Source organism: Microtus pennsylvanicus, chromosome 4, assembly GCF_037038515.1.
Source record: "Microtus pennsylvanicus isolate mMicPen1 chromosome 4, mMicPen1.hap1, whole genome shotgun sequence".
Classification (NCBI taxonomy): domain Eukaryota; kingdom Metazoa; phylum Chordata; class Mammalia; order Rodentia; family Cricetidae; genus Microtus; species Microtus pennsylvanicus.
In genome coordinates, this window is record NC_134582.1 from 71,025,038 (window position 1) to 71,044,343 (window position 19,306).

At 43.0% G+C, this 19,306-nt stretch overlaps 1 protein-coding gene across 1 annotated transcript in view; it reads right to left on the reverse strand.

The window, feature by feature from the left end:
• Positions 1-19,306, reverse strand: part of Colec12 (collectin subfamily member 12) — a 195,858-nt gene that overhangs the window by 167,523 nt on the left and 9,029 nt on the right. Inside the window, exon 2 of the mRNA XM_075969338.1 lies at positions 8,848-8,898. Coding sequence (XP_075825453.1) covers positions 8,848-8,898 — 51 coding nt within the window. The remainder of the gene's footprint in view (positions 1-8,847; positions 8,899-19,306) is intronic.

Sequence of the window (19,306 nt, forward strand, 5' to 3'; positions counted from 1 at the left end):
CTAATCACTCCAGGAATGGAATGGGGGTAGGGTCAGGGGAGCTTGTGTCACACAACACCCTCTACAAATTCAAAAATGAATCCAAGCTTCTTGAAGAGTCTCAGATGTGGAGAAACAGGCCAAGCAGCCAAGTGTCCATTCTGAGTAGCTTTACAAAGAGAGTTCAGTGTCCTCTTGTCAAAACCTAGAGGAGCACTTTGCACTGGACTGGAAGTGTGGCTGATGACAGGGCCTAGCACAAGATAGGCCTTAGAGTCAAGCCCCAGGAACACACACACACACACACACACACACACACACACACACACACACACACACACCACACACCACACCACACCACACATAATTTTTGAAGTGAAAACAGAAACTTACCAAGTGCTTACAATCAATGTCTTTCCAGGTATGTAGCCAAGCATATATCTGTGGTGATCTTCCAGAAGTCTAAGTGGTCCTCTATGCCTTTATATACTTATTTTTAAAGAGTTACTTATTTTTATTTTATGTAACGGTGTTTTGCCTGTGTGCACATCTGTGCACCATATGCACACAGTGCCCACAAAGGTTAGAAGAGGATGTTAGATCCCTGGCTGAGAGCCACTATGTGGGTCTGGGATCCAAGCCCTGGTCCTCTACAAGAGAAACAAGTACTCTTAACTGCTGAGCCATGTTTTCAGTCCCCGCTCTATGCTTTTTTAGTTCCTGAAGCCAGATATGGCAGGCACCTGGAATCCCAGCACTGTGGAGGCTGGGAAAGGAGGATCCTAAGTTTAAGGCCCATAATAAGAATCTGTCCCAAAATAAAGAGAAGAAAGAAATAATATATTTCATTACATAAACCTCTTAACTAAAGGAAGCTCAAACTTGAAGTTTATCCCTTTCGAGGATGGCCTCAAAGGATGGGATGGCAAACATGAGGAGGAAATTCAGAGTGACAGCTTGCTTCTCTATTCAGTACCTACTTAAGGTGCTTCAAGTGCTATTCACCTTGTGGGCTAAACTGTTAGAGGATTCTTGCTGAGAGGACTGTAGTGGGTGGCTGAGGCAGGAAGGTTCCTTGAAGCCAAGGGTTCAAAAGTTAGCCTGGGCCATATAGCAAGTACCTTAGCTCTTAAAAAAATGATAGTAATAATAATAACAACAGTTCAATCTCAAATTATTTTTCTTCTTAAAGAATTTTTGCTGTTGTTGAGAAAGGGTTTCACTGTGTAGCCCTAGCTGTCCTGGAACTAGTTCTGTAGACTAGGCTGGCCTAGAACTTAGAGATCTCCCTATCCTGTCTCTGCCTCTGCTGAGATTAAGAGTGCATACCATCACTGCCCAGCTCATAATTATTTTTCTAGGGAAAGGAAAAGCCAAGCTTATTTTGAAACTATAGTTCTAAGAGACCCATGAAGTTTTGGATAAGCAAAATGATTCAAGGACATTCTTTATGTCATCTTCAACTGTACACCTCTTTTAGACTATAACCCTAAGAAATTTTCATTGGTTCCTTTGGATTATTTTCACCAAATCCTCTAGTTCTCCTTAGCAAGCTACTTTCCATTTCACTTTTGCTACTATTTCAGTTTGTGATTTTCCAGATTTCTTTTTTATAGTCATTAATAACATTCCTCCCAACATGCAACATGCCCCCTTCTCAAAAGCAATTTTGTCCCAGTTTGGTTTGTCAAACACAAACAGTAAATGTTTCCAGCTGCCCACACTACTCAATATAAACCTTAAATCTGCCCTTGCTCACATAGGCCGAACCATGTAGTTCTTGTTCCTTCATCATTCCAATATGGACATCTATAACCAAATCGGGCCACCATCCAAAAGTAACACGATGAACCCACTGCAAGCAATCAATAAGATGTCTTTAGTCTGCTGATCTCCCAACACAGACAGGTGCCAAGTAGGTTTGGTGAAGTGGAGGTGGGGTGGGGGAGTTGCATCTATGACAATCAGGGAGACACCAGTGGGATAATAAGGGATTCCAGAGTCATGGGAAGATTTTCTTTGTTTCTGTAACTACTGTTTGATGGTGCTGGGAACTGAACTCTAGGACTTGGCAAATGACACGGGCAAGTTCTCGACCACTAAACTACATCCTCAGTCCTTTCATATATGACTTTTATTTAAAATAGAGTGTTGGGATGGAAAACTTAGTCAACAAATGGCGCCCATGTGGACAACTGCATCCAAATAAAGCCTGAGAGCTTGGGAAGTAATTCTAGGCATAAAATAATAGAGTTAAGCACAGTTTGTTGATAGTAGCACTTTCTAGGGTAGATACTCTGCTTGCTAGAGGCAAGCAAGCACTCTCATTTAAGAAGAGAGGCTTCCTGACTCAGCATTAGCTGCAAAACCCTGGAGCTCTTTTAAGAGGTCCTGTCACAAAACACTTAATGGTGTTGATGAAAGCTGACCAAATGCTCTTTGGTGGTAGCAGGCACCTTAAAACACCATAGAGCTGTGGTAACAAACATGGTTCCAGCTGGTACCTCCGCCATGAGGCCAAAAGCTAAAGAATGGGCAGTGGCTTTAATCTTAGCCATGTTGCCTAGCAAATTAAAGACTCATGTGGTCAGAAAAAGAGATATACAGTAAAGAGAGACTCAAAGACGAAAACCTCTAAATGGTTTACAGTGTATTAAAAATATATGCAGGCTTGGGAGAGGAAAAAAAAGGTTAAAGTCCTTCAAATAAAAAAGAAAGAACGAGAGTAGTTGGGTGTGGTGGCACACACGTTCAATCCCAACACTTGGGAGACAGAGGCAGGCAGACCTCTGTGAATTCAAGGTGTGGTGCACACCTTTAATACCAGCACTTGGAGGACAGAGGCAGGCAGATCTCTGTGAGTTCAAGGACAGCCTGGTTTACAGAATGAGTTCCAGGACAGCCAAAGATACATGGAGAAACCCTGTCTAAAAAAGCTAAAAATAAAAAAATAAAAATCAAAGAAATAGAGGTTAAAATAAAGCCATGTAAAGATGAAAAATACACAAGAGAGTCTGGATACTATATGTTATTATTGTCTCTTTGAATTGTTTGAATGCTGAGGAAGGAACAACAGCTGCTAAGAGTCATTTAAATATAAATGCTGCTGGATTAATAAAACATAAATATTTTGTAAATGCCTTGACTTCAAAATTGAAGTCAAAAGATATGTTACTTTGGAGAAGTGATTTTGCTTTTGTTTCCACAGAAAATGAGAGGCTATGGATTTATTTCTGAGTTAGGAAAATCAGGTTTTATCAAGGAAGACCAGCTGAAAAATCTTCAGTAGGAACAGATGGCCCTGATGTCTGAGTTCTACATCCAGAACAGATTCAAGACTGCTGCCTGAGATGATCAAGCCTCACAGGATACTCCAGTCAAGACTTAATCATAATTCTACATTTTCTTTAGATCCCCATAAGATTATCAGCGCCCCAACCACAGGAAGTAGCCTGGTAAACTATGCCCACATTCCCAGAAAAATGGACTATGGATATTTTCCTTTGTTTAGAATGTTGCTTACAAGTTGTTATGGATAATGGTCAGAAGAAAAGCTAAACAAAAGATATTGGTTTCAGAGTTCTTGTTCCTTAAAAAATAAAAGGGGGTGAAGTGCTGTGGGACAATGGTTTATACCCTGTCAATTGTATTTTAATAAAACGCTGATTGGCCAGTTGCCAGGGAGGAAGTATAGGTGACTCAACCAGACAGGAAGTAGAGGCAAGTCAATGAGAACAGGAGAATTCTGGGAAGAAGGAAGTCCTAGTCTGTAGTTGTGACCTAGCCACAGAAGAAGCAAGATGTGACTACCACACCAAATAAGGTACAGAGCCACGTGGCTAACACAGACAGAAATAATGGGCTAATAAAAGTTATAAGAGTTCAAAAGAAGTCTGAGCTACTATGCCTATCAGTTTTTAACTAATGTAGACCTCTGTGTGATTTCTTTGGGACTTAACAACTGTGGGAATCAGGCAGGACAAGTGTCGGGTGGGACAGAAAACCTCGGTCAACAATAGAGACTATGAAATAAATAAAAAGGTATCTTTAGAGGAAATAGCATATTCTATGCAAAGAAAATAAAAATAGACCCAGAAGTAACAATGTATTCCTGTAATGCCACAAATTGGAGACCAAGGCAGGAAGAGCCCCAACCTGGACTATACAATGAGACTTGTGTACACACATGTCTACTGCACACCCACACTTTACACCGCATGCAGGCACATATGCACAACAATAGATTGGTACCTCATGTCTCAAGAAAGGCCCTCTGTCAAGTTGTAACCATAGTTACACCTCAATTAGCTTTGCAGACTGAGGCCAAGAGATGTTGACCCACAAAGCCTGATTAAAATCTGAGAATGTCCATTTCATTAACTCTTCAAAGATTCCCCTTGTTGAAAGTTTATGTTGTGGAACAAATTAGTGGCACAATCATCAGGCTTCACCGGTCTCATTTTTAGACACCTTTCAGAACTCTCAGAATGGGGTTAAACAACTTTGACATACATAAAGGAAAACAGACCTAGTTGAGACTAAAATGTAACAATTAGTCTCTAAATGAAAAATAAATGATGACAAAAAATTAATATAGTATATACTAGATCAGACATTTTCTTCCTTATTATAATCTGTGCTAAATCTGGAAAATGACCAATATTATAGTATAAATAACCTTGACCTTGTACAGCAAATTCTGAATAACTATGATGGATAACTTAGGAAAAGCCTACTCAGTGATGACTTGCTCTAACAATGGCCCCTTTGCTCTAAGGATAATTAACCCTGGCTCATCTGCATGTCAAATTCAAGCTGTTTTTATTCTATTTGTATATATAAAACATCTCTAAAATTAAACAATAACATAACTCCTATAGTATTCAGCTTCCTTTTGCAAAGATAAAAGCCAACACAACAGCCATGTTTAGAGGCAAGTCATACCTTTCCCAACCCCTTAGGAATGAGGATTCACACTTGGATATTCTGAAGTGACTATACACAAATGCCAAGAGTCTGCGGCCCCAAATCTCTAGTAGGTGATAGTACAGCTCCTGTTTTTACAACACAGTGCCTACCCAGCCCCTTTCTACCTAGGCACCATTGCACCAAAGTCCAGCATGTTAGACTGTTCTACCTTGCTGGCGTCAACAGCTTGTGGAATAAGGGTGGATGGTGAGGCTCATAAGTGTCATCAACTGATTCCCAGTAAGGAGAGTCAGCAGGGGCAGGGCCTATCAGACTGTTCCACCTATACACACCGTCTACTTTTTAGACCACCAACGACTGACTGGAAAGGGGCTGCTCAGGCTTGCTCACACCTGAAGGAATAGGCTCTGTGGCTCTGAGTCAGGAACTGGCTGAAAACCTACTGACCTTAAGAATTTGGCCAGAGTGCTAGGCCCTATAAAAGCACCTAGGCCTCCCCAGTAGGCCTAGATAGTGATGTTAGGCCCACATTTCGGTTCTGAGCTAAGGGTGCCCTTCCCAGGCACAGAAGTTGAAAGGTCACCTCAACCTAATGTAAGAGCCTATCCCCAGACTCTAATCAAATAGAGAGCTTATCTTCTAACCCCAGATCCAGTTAACTCACTTGACCAGGAACTCATTCTACCCACATCTCACCTCCCGCATCTGCAGCCCTGTGAAAGAAGGTATCTCTGCTTAGAAACACAGTCCAGCCTCCCACCAGCAGAATTCTCTTCCTTTTCCTTTTGTTAGTTGATTGGTTTTGAGATAGGGTCTTATGGAACAGGCCTGAAACTCAGGCCTGAAGCTCCTGGTCCTCCTGCCTCCACCTCCCCAGCACTGGGATAATATGCGTGTGCCACCATGCCAGGCTCAGGAACCCAAGGGTTTTCAGAATTGCATCAGCCTAATTTTCTGAGATGCTTGGTAGCATTCATTCTCTTCCTTCTCTGTTTATGCTCTCTGGACAGTTATCAGTTCATTACATGAGGAGACTCTGAGTCACCAGTTGGCAATCCCCATGTATAATTTAGCCCCATAAATTAAAATCTTTTTCAAAATGTGCTAATTTTTATTTTTGCACCAGCTCCCCACCCACTGAACTAATAATGCAGTCATAAAATTAACTGGATGTTTTCTGTGTCACCCTTTTGATTCTGTAACCTTCATTTTTGGCTGTTTATTTAATGTATCTATTCTGTAGAATGAGGGAATGAACCCAGGTCTTCACGCTGCTAGTCAAGCGCTCTGACAATGACCTGCATCCCCACACCTTTTTCAGGTTTTATACACAGAGGCAAGGTCTTATTAAGCTGTCCAGGCAGGCCATGAACTTCTGGCTCATCCTCGGGAACTATTAGAATTACAGGTATACACCCAATTTGGTCACTGCTTTTAAAGAAATGTTTCCTCAGTCAGCCATGTTGGCCGACATGTGTTAGACTCAGGCAAGAGGACGTAGTAGGCTATACGGCAAGTTTGAGGACAGCCTGGGTTATAAGAGATCATCTAAAAATATCTTCCAGTTCTTCACACGACTACTTATTTCCAAAATATACAGCCATTTTAATATTTATTTTCCAGTGTTTTCTAGTCCGTGTGTTTTTGTAATTCTCAGTTTCATCTTCAATTCCATTACCATTCTTCGTAGTGACTCTCTCCCAAGGGAATCAGAATAACACGCAGTATGGACCCAGAAATCTGTTGCTATGCGGAGGAGGTAGGGAAAGCTGGGATTCAGGTTGCTCTGACAAAGCCTGAGTTGAAAATTATGGGCCTCATGTGGCTGAATAACTATAGTAAAGCCCCATTTCTTTCCCCAAAAAGAAACACAGAAATGTTGGTTCCAGACAGAAAAAAAAAATGCTACAACAATTATGGAGCCAAAGCAGCTGGGGACTGTTAACTTTAACCAAAGTCCAGCCAAGATGTTTCAAGTAATAGGAAGTAGATTTAGGTTCTTTATATTCATATTCTCCCCCTCCACCCCACCCATCCTTCTCTATTTTTTAGGACCAAGGCACAAAAACAAGCTGTTCCCTTCATTCCCTTGAACTGTGGTTGGAACAGCAATGCTTTACTGATGGTTTTCAGATACACTGAAGAGCCTGAGAAGCTGGGTCCACGTGGAGCTGAGGAGGTGTGTGGGGGGGTGAATGTTAGTTCCCTGTGGCTGCTGGAACAGGGTACTGCTCACATCACACATTTCTTCCCTTGCAGTTCTGGCAAATCTAAATGAAGTTGTGCTGGACAAAGCAGAGCTTGTGTGAAAACTCAGCACTTAGGATGCAGAAGCAGGATTTCAGTTTGAGACCAGTCTAAGCTTCACGGAGAAATCCTGTATCATACTGACAAGATGGAGTTGCCTGTGTCAGTCTCCTAAAAGCCAAGAGGTCATGAAAACTGGTTCTTATGCATGGGCACCTGGCACTAACTAAACGTGTTCTGACTTTGGTTTCTATTTGCATTTTGTTTATTATATTGTTGCAGGCATAGACACAGTCCACCGTAAGATGGAAGTGCTAAAACAGAAAGTGGAGGACTGTAACAGGCCTGGCAGAAATAAAGATATTCTAAGGGCACACTGTGTCTGTGTCTTTCTGCCAGCCTGCCTGCCTGTCTGTCTCTCTGAATGCAACTATCAGATTACTAAGATAATGAAGCCCAAAGAAATGGGAATTCACCCAGGAATATCAGGCTGGGAGAAGGAAGAGACTTCACATGGATCTAACAACTTGTCAGATCACCTTACAGGATGAGACAGAAGCTCATAGGATAATGGGCAGGTGGGTGGGACCACATTTTGGCTGGAACTACTTAGATGCACATATCCTTGGCCTTCTATTAAAGTTTGATCTCACATCATGACACTGGAGGAGATCTTAAGGGGTTCGAGGATTCTCTATATCTTTTTGACCCCAAAGTGGCTACACTGAAGAGATATTTTTCTCCTTTTTCCTTTTAGTTTGACTCTTTTTAATTGGCTTATTGAGAGCAGGTGGCTGGACATGGCTTGAGGCAGAGAGCGACCCTCACACTCAAGCTCTGTAACAAGAGCATAGATCACAGTGCAGCGGTGCAGAGACAGCGGGTGAGTGGTAATTCCCTGCGGCTCTGTGACAGATGACACAAACAGCGAGGCTTGAAGGCCACACATTTCTTCTCTTACAGTCCTGGAAGTCAGATTCTGAAGTCAGCTTCAGCTGCCTCAGATAAACTGTTCCCACTCTGGAGACCCTGGGGGAAGAAATCATTTCCTTGCCTTCTTAAGCATCTAGAAGCTACCAAAATTCCTTGACTTAAGCACCCTCCCAATCCTGCTTCAGTCAGTAGGACACACCTCTCTTGTGTCAAATTTTATCATAAGGACACTCAATATAATCTCCCCATTCCAAACTCTTCGGTCCAGTAGTGGCTTGTCTTTTTTGCCATGTAACCATTCAGGTTCCAGGAGCACAGACGCTTTGCAGGCCATTATTTCCATAGCGCACATACACAGTGAGGTCCCTGGAAGAAGTCTCCCTCCCATTCATCTAATACTAAATTTATAAGCATAAGACCTAGGAACAGGCAAGACACAGAGAAACTGGTGTGAATGCAGCAGAGGGACTTTCCATGGACTCTGCTCCTTGCTGGCCACATATTTCCCTTTCCCAATAGATTGGCAGCTGACACATAAACATCACATCGCTTCCCTTTGCTTGGATGCAGCTCTTGTTCCACACACCCTCACACTTGTACATCCACCTGTCACATAGAAGCTCAGTTTTCCACCACAATGGGACTTCGAAGTCCCAAATGTTTACCTGTGTCAAAGTCTATTACATTACCGTCACTAAGAGTCTGTTATTGAGTTCTATACCGAGTGAGGGAAAGGAACCAAGTTTTGTCAGGACTCACCAAACCTCTTGTAACCGAAGGACTGCACCTCCTCTTCTTCTACAAAGTCGTCTGTAGAAGAAAACACAAGTGTTAGCCCAGGCAAGGGCACAGTAGCACACAGTTGGGACAGGATGCAACTGCCCTGACCCCAACCAACTACACTTTCCCTTCCCTCAGGATGCTCCTGGACCTCTCCTAGCCTTGAGAGGAGGATCATTAGCCCTCTGCACCGGCTAGAGGCTTTTCCTTACAACCCAGGCCCTAGTTAAATGTGATTCTCTGAAGATGCATTCCTGGACCACTCAGCCTCTTTCTGTCACACCTGTTCATTTCAGATTACTCTCTGATGACACCCTCATTTGTTTACATATGTACATGCATGTACACATGTATGTTCACTGTTGTCATTGTGTTTCCTATCTAGACTGACATAAATAAACCACCATTGCTTAGAATGGGGCTTGTGAAAGACCAGAGGCTTATTGTTAGTGAATGAGTGGCAGAATTAACCAACTATCTAAGCTATTTGTTCAAGCTGTTCCTTTTAGATGTTCCTATCAACTACTGCAGCATCTCAGAACCCCAGGATTTCTCTTGAAATGATAACTAGAGTCTTCCCCACTCCTCTGTAAGATAACTGAAGTCAACAGATGGTCCTCAGCCTGTCAAGAGGCAGTGTTTCTGTGGAGTTTCTAGACACAGAATCACAATGGTGGCAAGAGATGTATCAGCCAGGTTTCCTACCAAGAGGCATCAAGTTATCTGAACTGAAACATGACAAGGGACCAAACATTGTTCACTGTGTGTTTCTACCAAACATAGGGACACACAATGGGTCAACAGAGAGCAGGCACTGTGCAGACAGTGTCAGGCCAGGTCATTTCCAGAGACCCTGATCAAATATACACTCCTCCATTTATAACAAATGGGCTATATCCTAATAAATTCATCATGTATTGAAATTATTATAAGTTTAAGATATCCTATGTTGGATATTGTCAGAAGGAAGCAACCCAATATAATAGCTTCAAAATACAGTAGGCAGTTAAGAAACAGCTCAGCAGTTACAAGCACTTAGTGCTCTTATAAAAGACCAAATACCAAGCTTTATTTCTAGTACCCACATTAGTGGCTTACAAGTGCTTATAACTCAGCATACTGTAGTGACCGTTTTCCTTGTGATGGTGGGGCTGATGGTGCTGTCCAGCCTCACCAAAAGGACTTGACTGTATATCATTATCTTAGGAAAAAACCCAAAGTCAAAATTAAAATACAATTTCTGGGGATGGAGAAAAAGAGCTCAGTTTGTCAAGTGGTTGTTCTAGAAGCACGAGGACCTGAGTTCAAACCCAGAACCCACATTTTTAAAAAGCCAGGCATGGAGACACACATTTGGAATCCCAGCACTATTGAAGAAGAGATGGGTAGATCCTCTGGGGCTCACCGGCCAGCTAGCCTAACCTATTCAGTGAGCCTCCGGATAGAGAGAGAGACATAGCACAAAAGGGTAGAAAGCAGTCAAGGACCAAACCAATGGTGGCCTCTGACTTCCAAATGTACACATGCATATGCACCTATATGCAGGTACACAAAATGAATAAATAAATTAAAAGTATAGCTTCTGTTGAATATGTATCTTTTTCACCATTATCAAGTTTAACAATTTGAAGCTGGGGCTCTTTGTTCTTGAGCTGGTCAGCAAGGCACTGATCCAGCAGAGTCTGCAATGCCAAGCTTACATTAAGTCAGCATCCTTCTTTCAAGATGACTGGCTTTCAAGGCATCTCACAGGGGAGGAGACAAGGTTTCTAGGATCGTCTTTTTCAACCCAGCAGGACACAACCAGGATGTTTCTAAGTACTGCAGGATTCCTGGGAACCTGAGTCAACTCAGAGGGCTGCTTTGTTGTAATGTGTTTATAATGCCTAGGTAAGATGATATTTGAGCATGTTACTGCTATCCACTTATCACCTAGGCTAGGGAATTTGGTTTGGACTCCAGAAACCAGGTATTTATAAGCAAAGGATCCATCCCACAGCAAGGTTTATCACTTCAGCTCTTTCCTCATAGGTTGTCAACAAACAGAACAGGGTCAGCCAATACCAAGACTTTACTCTGTCTTGACTAAGTAATCTTTTATTAAAATTTTTTTAAAATCATTTTACATACCAACCACAGTTCCCCCTACCTACCCTCCTCCCACTCCCACCTCAACTTCCCCCACAGAACCCCCAAACCACTCTTTAGAAAGGGTATGATCTCTCATTAGGAGTCAAGAAAGTCTGGCACATTCAATTAAGACAGGACTAAGACTCTTTCCCCCCTGCACCGCAACTGTGCAAGGCATCCCACCATATGGAATGGGCTCCAAAAAGCCAGCTCATGCACCAGAGATAGATCCTGGTCCCACTGCCAGGGGTTCCACACACAGACCAGGCTAACTGTCATCCACATGCAGTGGGGCCTAGTTCAGACCCATGCAGGCTCCCTAGGTCTGGAGTCAGTGATTTCTCACAAGTCGGGTCTGCTGTCTTTGTGGGTTTCCCCATCGTGCTCTTGACCCACCACCCTTGCTTATATAATCCCTCCTCCCTCACTTCGACTGGACTCCTGGAGCTGAGTCTTGGCTGTGGATCTCTGCATCTGCTTCCATCAGTTACCAGAGGAAGGTTCTATGAATGACAGTTAGTCACCAATGTGATTACAGGGGAAGACCAGTTCAGACACCCTTTCCACTACTGCTAGGAGTCTTAGCTGGGGTCATCCTTGTGGATTCCTGGAAATTTCCCTAGTACCAGGTTTACCCTTAGTCCCATAATGGCTCCCTCTATCTAGATAATCTCTTTCATTGCTCTCCCACTTCATCCCTCCCCCAACTAGGCCATCCCATTCCCTCATGTTCCCAGGGCCCATTTCTTCCTCTTTACCGCTCCTTACCCCCAGTTTACCCAGGAGATCTCATCTATGTCCTCTTCCCAGGGCGATCCGTGTGACCCTCTTAGAGTCCTCCTTGTTACCTAGCTTCTCTGGAGCTGTGGATTATGGTCTGGTTGTCCTTTGCTTTAACATCTAGTACCCACTTATGAGTGAGTACATACCATGTTTGTCTTTTTGGGTTTGGGTTATCTCACTCAGGATGAGTTTTTCAGTTCCAGCCAGTTGCCTGCAAATTTCATTATGTCATTGTTTTTCACAGCTGAGTAATACTCCACTGTGTAAATGCACCATATTTTCTTTATCCATTCTTTGATTGAGGGGCATCTAGGTTGTTTCCAGGTTCTGGCTATTACAAATAATGCTACTATAAACATAGCTGAGGAAGTGTCCTTATGGTATAATTGAGCATCCTTTCTTGAGGTTGATGGGGAAAGAGTCTTCTGTTTTGTGTTAATTTCATTGGTTAAATAAAGAGACTGCCTTGGCCCTTTAATAGGACATAAAATTAGGTAGGCGGAGTAAACAGAACAGAATGCTGGGAGAAAGAAGCTGAGTCAGGGAGTCGCCATGATTCTCCTGCCAGACACAGACGCAGGTTAAGATCTTCCCTGGTAAGACACCTCATGGTGTTACAGGGATATTAGAAATGGATTAGATCGATATGTAAGAGCTAGCCAATAAAAGGCTGGAACTAATGGGCCAGGCAGTGTTTAAAAGAATACAGTTTCCGTGTAATTATTTCGGGGTAAAGCTAGCCAGGTGGAGGAACTTAGCCCGCCGCTCCTAATACAACATGAGGTAGATTGATTCCCAACTTTCTGAGAAACTATAATGCTGATTTCCAAAATGCCTGTACAAGACTGCATTCCCACCAACAGTAGAGGAGTGTTCCCCTTAATCCACCTCCTCTCCAACATAGGCTGTCATTAGTGTTTTGGTCTTGAAGATATTAGAAAATGGGAAAATCTCTCAGGCTCTTGGATAGGTAGGATCAGTATAATAAAAATGACAAACTTGCCAAAAGCAATCCACAGATTCAGTGCAATCCCCATCAAAAGCCCAACACAATTCCTCACAGACCTCAAAAGAACTATCTTCAACTTCATATGAAAAAACAAAAAAAAATCCAGGATAGCTTAAACAATCCTGTACAATAAAGGAACTTCTGGAGGTATCACCATTCCTGACTGCAAGCTCTACTACAGATCTAAATTAATAACAACACAATAATAAAACAGCTTGGTAATTGGAATAAAAACAAACATGTGAATCAATGGAATTGAATTGAAGACCTTGACATAAATCCACACCTATGAACACCTGATTTTTGACAAAGAAGCCGAAACTATGCAATGGAAAAAAGAAAGCATCTTCAACAAATGGTGTTGGCATAACTGGATGTCAACATGTAGAAGAATACAAATACACATCTATTCCTATGCACAACACTCAAGCCCAAATGGATCAAAGACCTCAGTATAAATTCAACCACCCTGAACCTGATAGAAGAGAAAGTGGGAAGAAGTAGCATTCAATAAATGGGCACAACAGACCATTCCCTAAATATAATGCCACAGACTCTTGGGAGTAACAATAAATAAATGGGACCTCCTGAAATGAGAAGCTTCTGTAAAGCAAAGGATACAGTCAATAAGACAAAAAGACAGCCTACAGAATGGGAAAAGATCTTCACCAACCCCACATTGGAGAGTGCTGATCTACAAAATATATAAAGAGCTCAAGAAACTAGATTATCAAAATACCATATAATCCAATTAAAGAATGCGGTATAGATCTAAACAGAGAACTCTCACCAGAAGAATCTCAAACAGTGGAATGAACTTAAGAAACTGAGTAATGTCCTTAGTCATGGGAGAAACACAAATCAAAATGACTCAAAAGAACTCTGAGATCAGTAATCTTTCATATCAACCTCTGAGGTTTCTCAAAGAGAAAGCTTTATTTACTGATTCTAATTAGAAAGCCATTTATTGATTTGTTTATTCAATAAAGTTGCTCCTAGATGTAGTGACAGATGTAATTCCAGCATCTTAGAGGTGGGAATACAAGAATTAGTAACTCAGGGAAAGTCCAGACTACCTAAGAGCCTATCTCAAAACAGACAGATATTTTGATAGACAGACAGACAGGCAGGCAGGCAGGGACAGAGAGATGGTTCCACAATTAAGAGCACTTGTTGGAATGGATTAAGTAAAATGCTGTGGATCCCTGAGTGGCTGCAGCAGCAGAAATGCTGCAGGTTCCCAAGTGGTGGCAGTGGGCAGCCGGTCTGAGAGCAGCCAGTCCCAGGCAGGGATGGCCCAGTTCCCAAGTGGCTGCAGTGAGCCACAAGGGGCAGTGAGTCCCACGAGGAGAGACAAACAGGCACACCATGAGACCATGCCACAGGTCTCCAAAGGTGGCTGATCCTGGGCAGGGAGCCACACGGTATAAGAAACAGAGACATGGATAGGAATGCCATGCAGAGTGAGGTTGGATATTTATTTAGTGGGTTATGGAAGGTAAGGGGAGAAGGAGAGAGAGAGAGAGAGAGAGAGAGAGAGAGAGAGAGAGAGAGAGAGAGAAACAGAAGGGAGGAAGGGGAGAAGTGAGAAGAAACAGAAGCTGCCTCTTCGAGAGGGAGACGAAAAGGAAGGGACTCAGGCTAGAAGCTGAAGATCCCCTTGCCTCAGAGAATGGAGGAGTGGGCATGGCTTGATTCTTAAAGGGACAGAGCAGACCATTACATTTGTTGCTTTTTTGGGGAACCTGGCTTCAGTTCTCAGTACCCACATGGTGGTTCACAACCATCTGCAACTCCAGTTCTAATCAGAACTCTCTTCTGGTCTTCGCAGGCACCAGGCATGCAGGTGGTTCACATATACACATGTATGTAGACACTCAGATACCAGACATGCACATGATACACATATACACATGTATGTAGACAGATACTCATACACACCAAATAAATCTTTTTTAAAAGTCTTTCGCTATCCTGTATCTATAAATATGATTCTCTTCTATAAAATGGTGTAGAATTTGCATATGACCTACACACATCCTTAAACACTTCAAATCATCCCTAGATGACTGTAATACCTAATATTACACAAATGTTATATAAATAGTTGCCTCTTTGAAGAGTTTAGGGAAAGGTGACAAGAGAAGTCAAAATATGTTCCATACAGATGCAGCTTTTGTCTGGAATATTGATCTAACTTTGGTTGAGGCCAACAATGCAGAATGAGACCATGAAAGGCCTATGGCATAACTGAGTAGTTAAGATGTAGTAATGATGTCACATTGGCTCTCACTGCCAGTTGCAGCCCTTCTGCCACAAGATCCACTCTTCATCAACACTCAGACACTGAAGAGCAAGGAAACACAACAATAAAACACAACTATAGTGTATCACTGCCCCCACCCCAACAGTAAAGGGCTTCGGGCTTCCAGTTGGGCCTTTCTATTCCCCACCACCGCTGCTCAGGTCTACTCCTGCTGTTTGTCTGCTGTTCCTTGTGGGATGCTTCCTATTCCAGGGAAACAGTCCTGTTTTAGCAGAACTCCTCTTTCCTGAAATAAACCCGAGAACCTCAAATTCTCACAAGTTTTGTTATCAGTTTTCAGTTCTCCTCCAAGTTAATATGCTGAAACAGTGAAAGGCCAAAGAATGGAGTGAGGGGCTAAAAGATAGAGTGGGGAGGGCCTGAAGGAAGCAGTGGGGGGAGGGGGCTGAAAAAAACAGTAGGGGGGGATGAAGGAAGCAATGGGGGAGGGGATGAAGGACTCAGTGGGCTGACAGAGGGGGCCAGAGGACACAGTGAGAAGCTGAAGGACACAATAAAGGTGAGGAGTGGAAGGACACAGGGAGGGGCTGAAGGACGCAATGAGGGACTGAGAGATGCAGTGAGGAGACAAAGGAATCATTGAGAGGCTGCAGGATGCAGAGAGGGCTAGAAAAAGCAAAAGCCTAAGAAAAGACCCATCACACTTCAGCTCAGGTAGGGTATTCTGCTTCTGGTCTTAATACCAAATACCTTCTCATACCAAAGGATTCACTATTCTTCCAACATCTGTTTATCTTATTGCACTCTGATGAAAGTTGTCCTGTTGGACATGAAGAGTTCCATAAAGTACTGTAGTACTGGGATTATCAAGAATAATCTTTGTACAAAAGTATCTAAATCAGTCTTTTTTTCTGTTTTTTTTTTTCTTTGTGAGAAAAAAGGGTTTGGGAATGACACCTGCTAGACCCCAAGGCTGGGGCCTGGGGGTGAGACACAGGACACTGTCTTCCTCCATGTTTTTAAAAGTTGACTCTAGAATTTTCTTTTCTTCCTTTAACATTTAACAAATGCTAAAGTTAAGCATTTGCTTTTGCAGAAGACCAGAGTTTGGTAACTCTGGCGTGGAGGAATCTTGTGCCCTCTTCTGCTCTCTTTAGGGACCACATTCATTCATATGCACAAACCCACACACAGATACACAAACACATAAAGACAAAAAAAAAAGAAGGAAGGTGAGCCATGTGTGGTTATATACTTGTACCCAACACTCAGAAAGCAAAGGAGGAAAAGCCACTGCAAATTCCAGGTCAGCCTGGTCTATGTAGATAGTTCCAAGCTGATCAGAGCTGCAGAGGTTCTAGGCTGCCCATAACTGGCCCTGGGTAGCGAGACACACATCACAGTTATGGGAGAAGGGGGTCTATAGGGACACAAAACTGCCCCCTTCAGGAACGAACAGTGATAGAATAAAACATACATTTCTGAGAGTGGCAAGCAGCTAAGGAGATTAGGCTGCCAAGACTACCTGGCTTTTATGTATCACCTTTGTGGGCCCTGCAGTATTAAGACAATCTAGGACAAATAGTTTGCTCTATAAAGAATGAGCGAAAAGTCTGAAAACAGAACATAATGCTGTACATATTGTTAACTGTTTGTGGTCCTGGGCATCCAACTAAAGCCCAGTGTGTGCTAAGTGAGTGCTTTTCCATTGAGCTATGCCCCTTCCTGCTAGCCCAGGCTGTCCTCAAATTCACTCTATAGCCCAGAATGGCCTTGAATTCACTCTGTAGCCCAGGCTGGTCTTGCACTTGAGATTCCCTTGCCTCATCCTTCTGAGATTCAGTTCCTGTTCCCTGCTCGTACAGAGGAATCTGTGATTTTGCCCCATAAATAAAGAACCCTTTATTATACTCAATTCTGAGGTCATATGAGGACAACTCTATTTGTGTTCACCTACAGACATGTCCATGTAGATGTAAAAATTTTCACAGGGCCCCATCCCTAGTTAAGAACTACACACAATTGATGGCTACTATGAAAGGGAAAATGTAGGGCCAGGGTCTACCCTTGTTCCTGGGGTGCGAGGACAGTTTCTGGTGAGCTGACAAAGCATTCTGTTTGTTCCTGTGCTTCCCCTGCCCGGCCTGGTGATTAGCTGTAGAGCATTGACTCCATTGTTGGTATGGTAATTTCCCACCTGCCTGGACGGAGGTCCTCGTGGAGCAGGTAAGTTTGAAGTTTGAATAAACGACATTCAGCTGATTTCCTTACTCTCCTTACGAATGACCCAGGTCTCTTTGTGTGTTCTTTCAATCTCCAGGCCCTTGCCCGACTTGCCTATGGTACAGTGGTGCGCAAACTGTACCGAGGGTGTAACACAGAATCGGGTGTTACAGGAAAACCAATTTTCTCCAGGGATGAGTCCCAAGGGGCCAGCCCTAAACACATTCCCATACGAGCAACACTACATGGAGTATTGTATGTGTGTGTATGTGTCAACAATAATAATTAAAGAAGATACTATGATTTGAGTGGGGGCAGGAAGAGGTGAGAGAAGTTGGACGGGGAAAGGGGAAATGGTATATAAATGTTTATATATGAAATCCCAAATAGAGTACTGCTTGCCAAAAGTACTTATTTTTGTTTTGAAATTAAAATTTAGATTATTTAAAATTATATTAAAGATGCTAGGTAATATCCTAAATAATTACCAAAGAGAGGGTTTGGGCGGGGGGGGGGGGGGGGACCGCCTCACAACTCCTCTTACTACCACGCCTGTGCTTAGCCTCTGCAAGTAGAAATCCCGCTTTACTAAGTTCCAGGTTGGCCTTGAACTTGTGTCCTCTCTCAGCCTAGTAGTTGGGATCACAATGTCTGTGCCATTAGAACCTGGGGTAACTTTAAATTTGATCTTCTTATGCCTAGAATATCACATTTGACTTCACAGTGGCCCAATTATGCCCTCTGCTTTTCTTTTAAGACATTTTTCTTCAGTGCAATTGTGTTAGCTGTTTTTTTTCATCACTGACAAAAGCTTAAGGAAGGGTCTGATTGAGTCACAGCTGGAGGGTACAGTCCACCAAGGTGGAAAGGCATGGCAGGAGGCACTGCTCCAGTTGTGGCAGTTGGCACTCGGAGGTGGACCCCGGCACTCAGCGTGTTTCCTCCTTATTCATTCATTCATTCATTCATTCATTCATTCGGGGTGTGTGTGTGTGTGTGTGTGAGAGAGAGAGAGAGAGAGAGAGAGAGAGAGAGAGAGTCCTACTGAGCTGGCACCATAGGATTAGCAAGCTACCCTCACTAATCACAACCCCGCTGGGCGGCACCTGGCCTAGTTTCAGAGTCAACTCCCAGCCCTAACCCATCCTTTGTGCTACAGATATCTCCTGTTGCCCTATGTGAATCTTGTCTGAGAGTTTCCCATGGATACAAAGGCTATGCAAAACTTGCTTAGGGAGAAACCTGGAATATTGTGGTACCTCATGAACAGGTTGTTTTAAGATATGGAAATCTACCCGGTAAAGTGTAAACACAGGGAAAAATAAAAATGCCAAGAGGCAAAGGAAAGGGGCTTCAGTCCACAGAGGTTGAGCCCCCTGTAGCCAAAAGGCTAAGTTCATTCTCGAGGTGTCTCTGAGTCTCCATTTCCTGGACTTGCATGAACCCACACACTTACACCACGATAGCCACGACATAGTGATTGATTGATTGATTGACTGATTTTCAGATAGGGTCCCTCTAAGTAGCCCTGGCTTTCCTGGAACTCACTTGTAGACCAGGGAGGCCTTGAACTAACAGAGTCTGTTGCTGGTTGTGTTTTTCTCTTTTATTCTTTGGTCTTTTTAGCTCTTTTGGGGGCCTGTCACCCAGCACACAGAGGCTTAATTCTCACTTATAAATGCCTTTTGATTTGCTTGTTTCTTGCAGCTCTTCTTAACTTGAACTATACCGCCTATCTTTTCCTCTGGGCTTTTACAGTTCTCTTACTTTTGTAAACCTTATTTTCACTCTTACTCTGTGGTTGCTATGGGGCCCCTGACATCCTCCTCCCCTTCTTCTCTTGCTCCTTCTTCTCTTCCCAGATTTTTCCTCCTATTTATTCTCTCTGCTTGCCAGCCCCCAAATTATCCTTTCTCCTGCCTTGCTATTGGCTGCCCATCAGGTGTTTTAGACAGGCAAAGAATCACAGTTTCACAGAGTTAAATGCATCATTAAACAAACGTTCCACAGCATAAAGACATGTAACA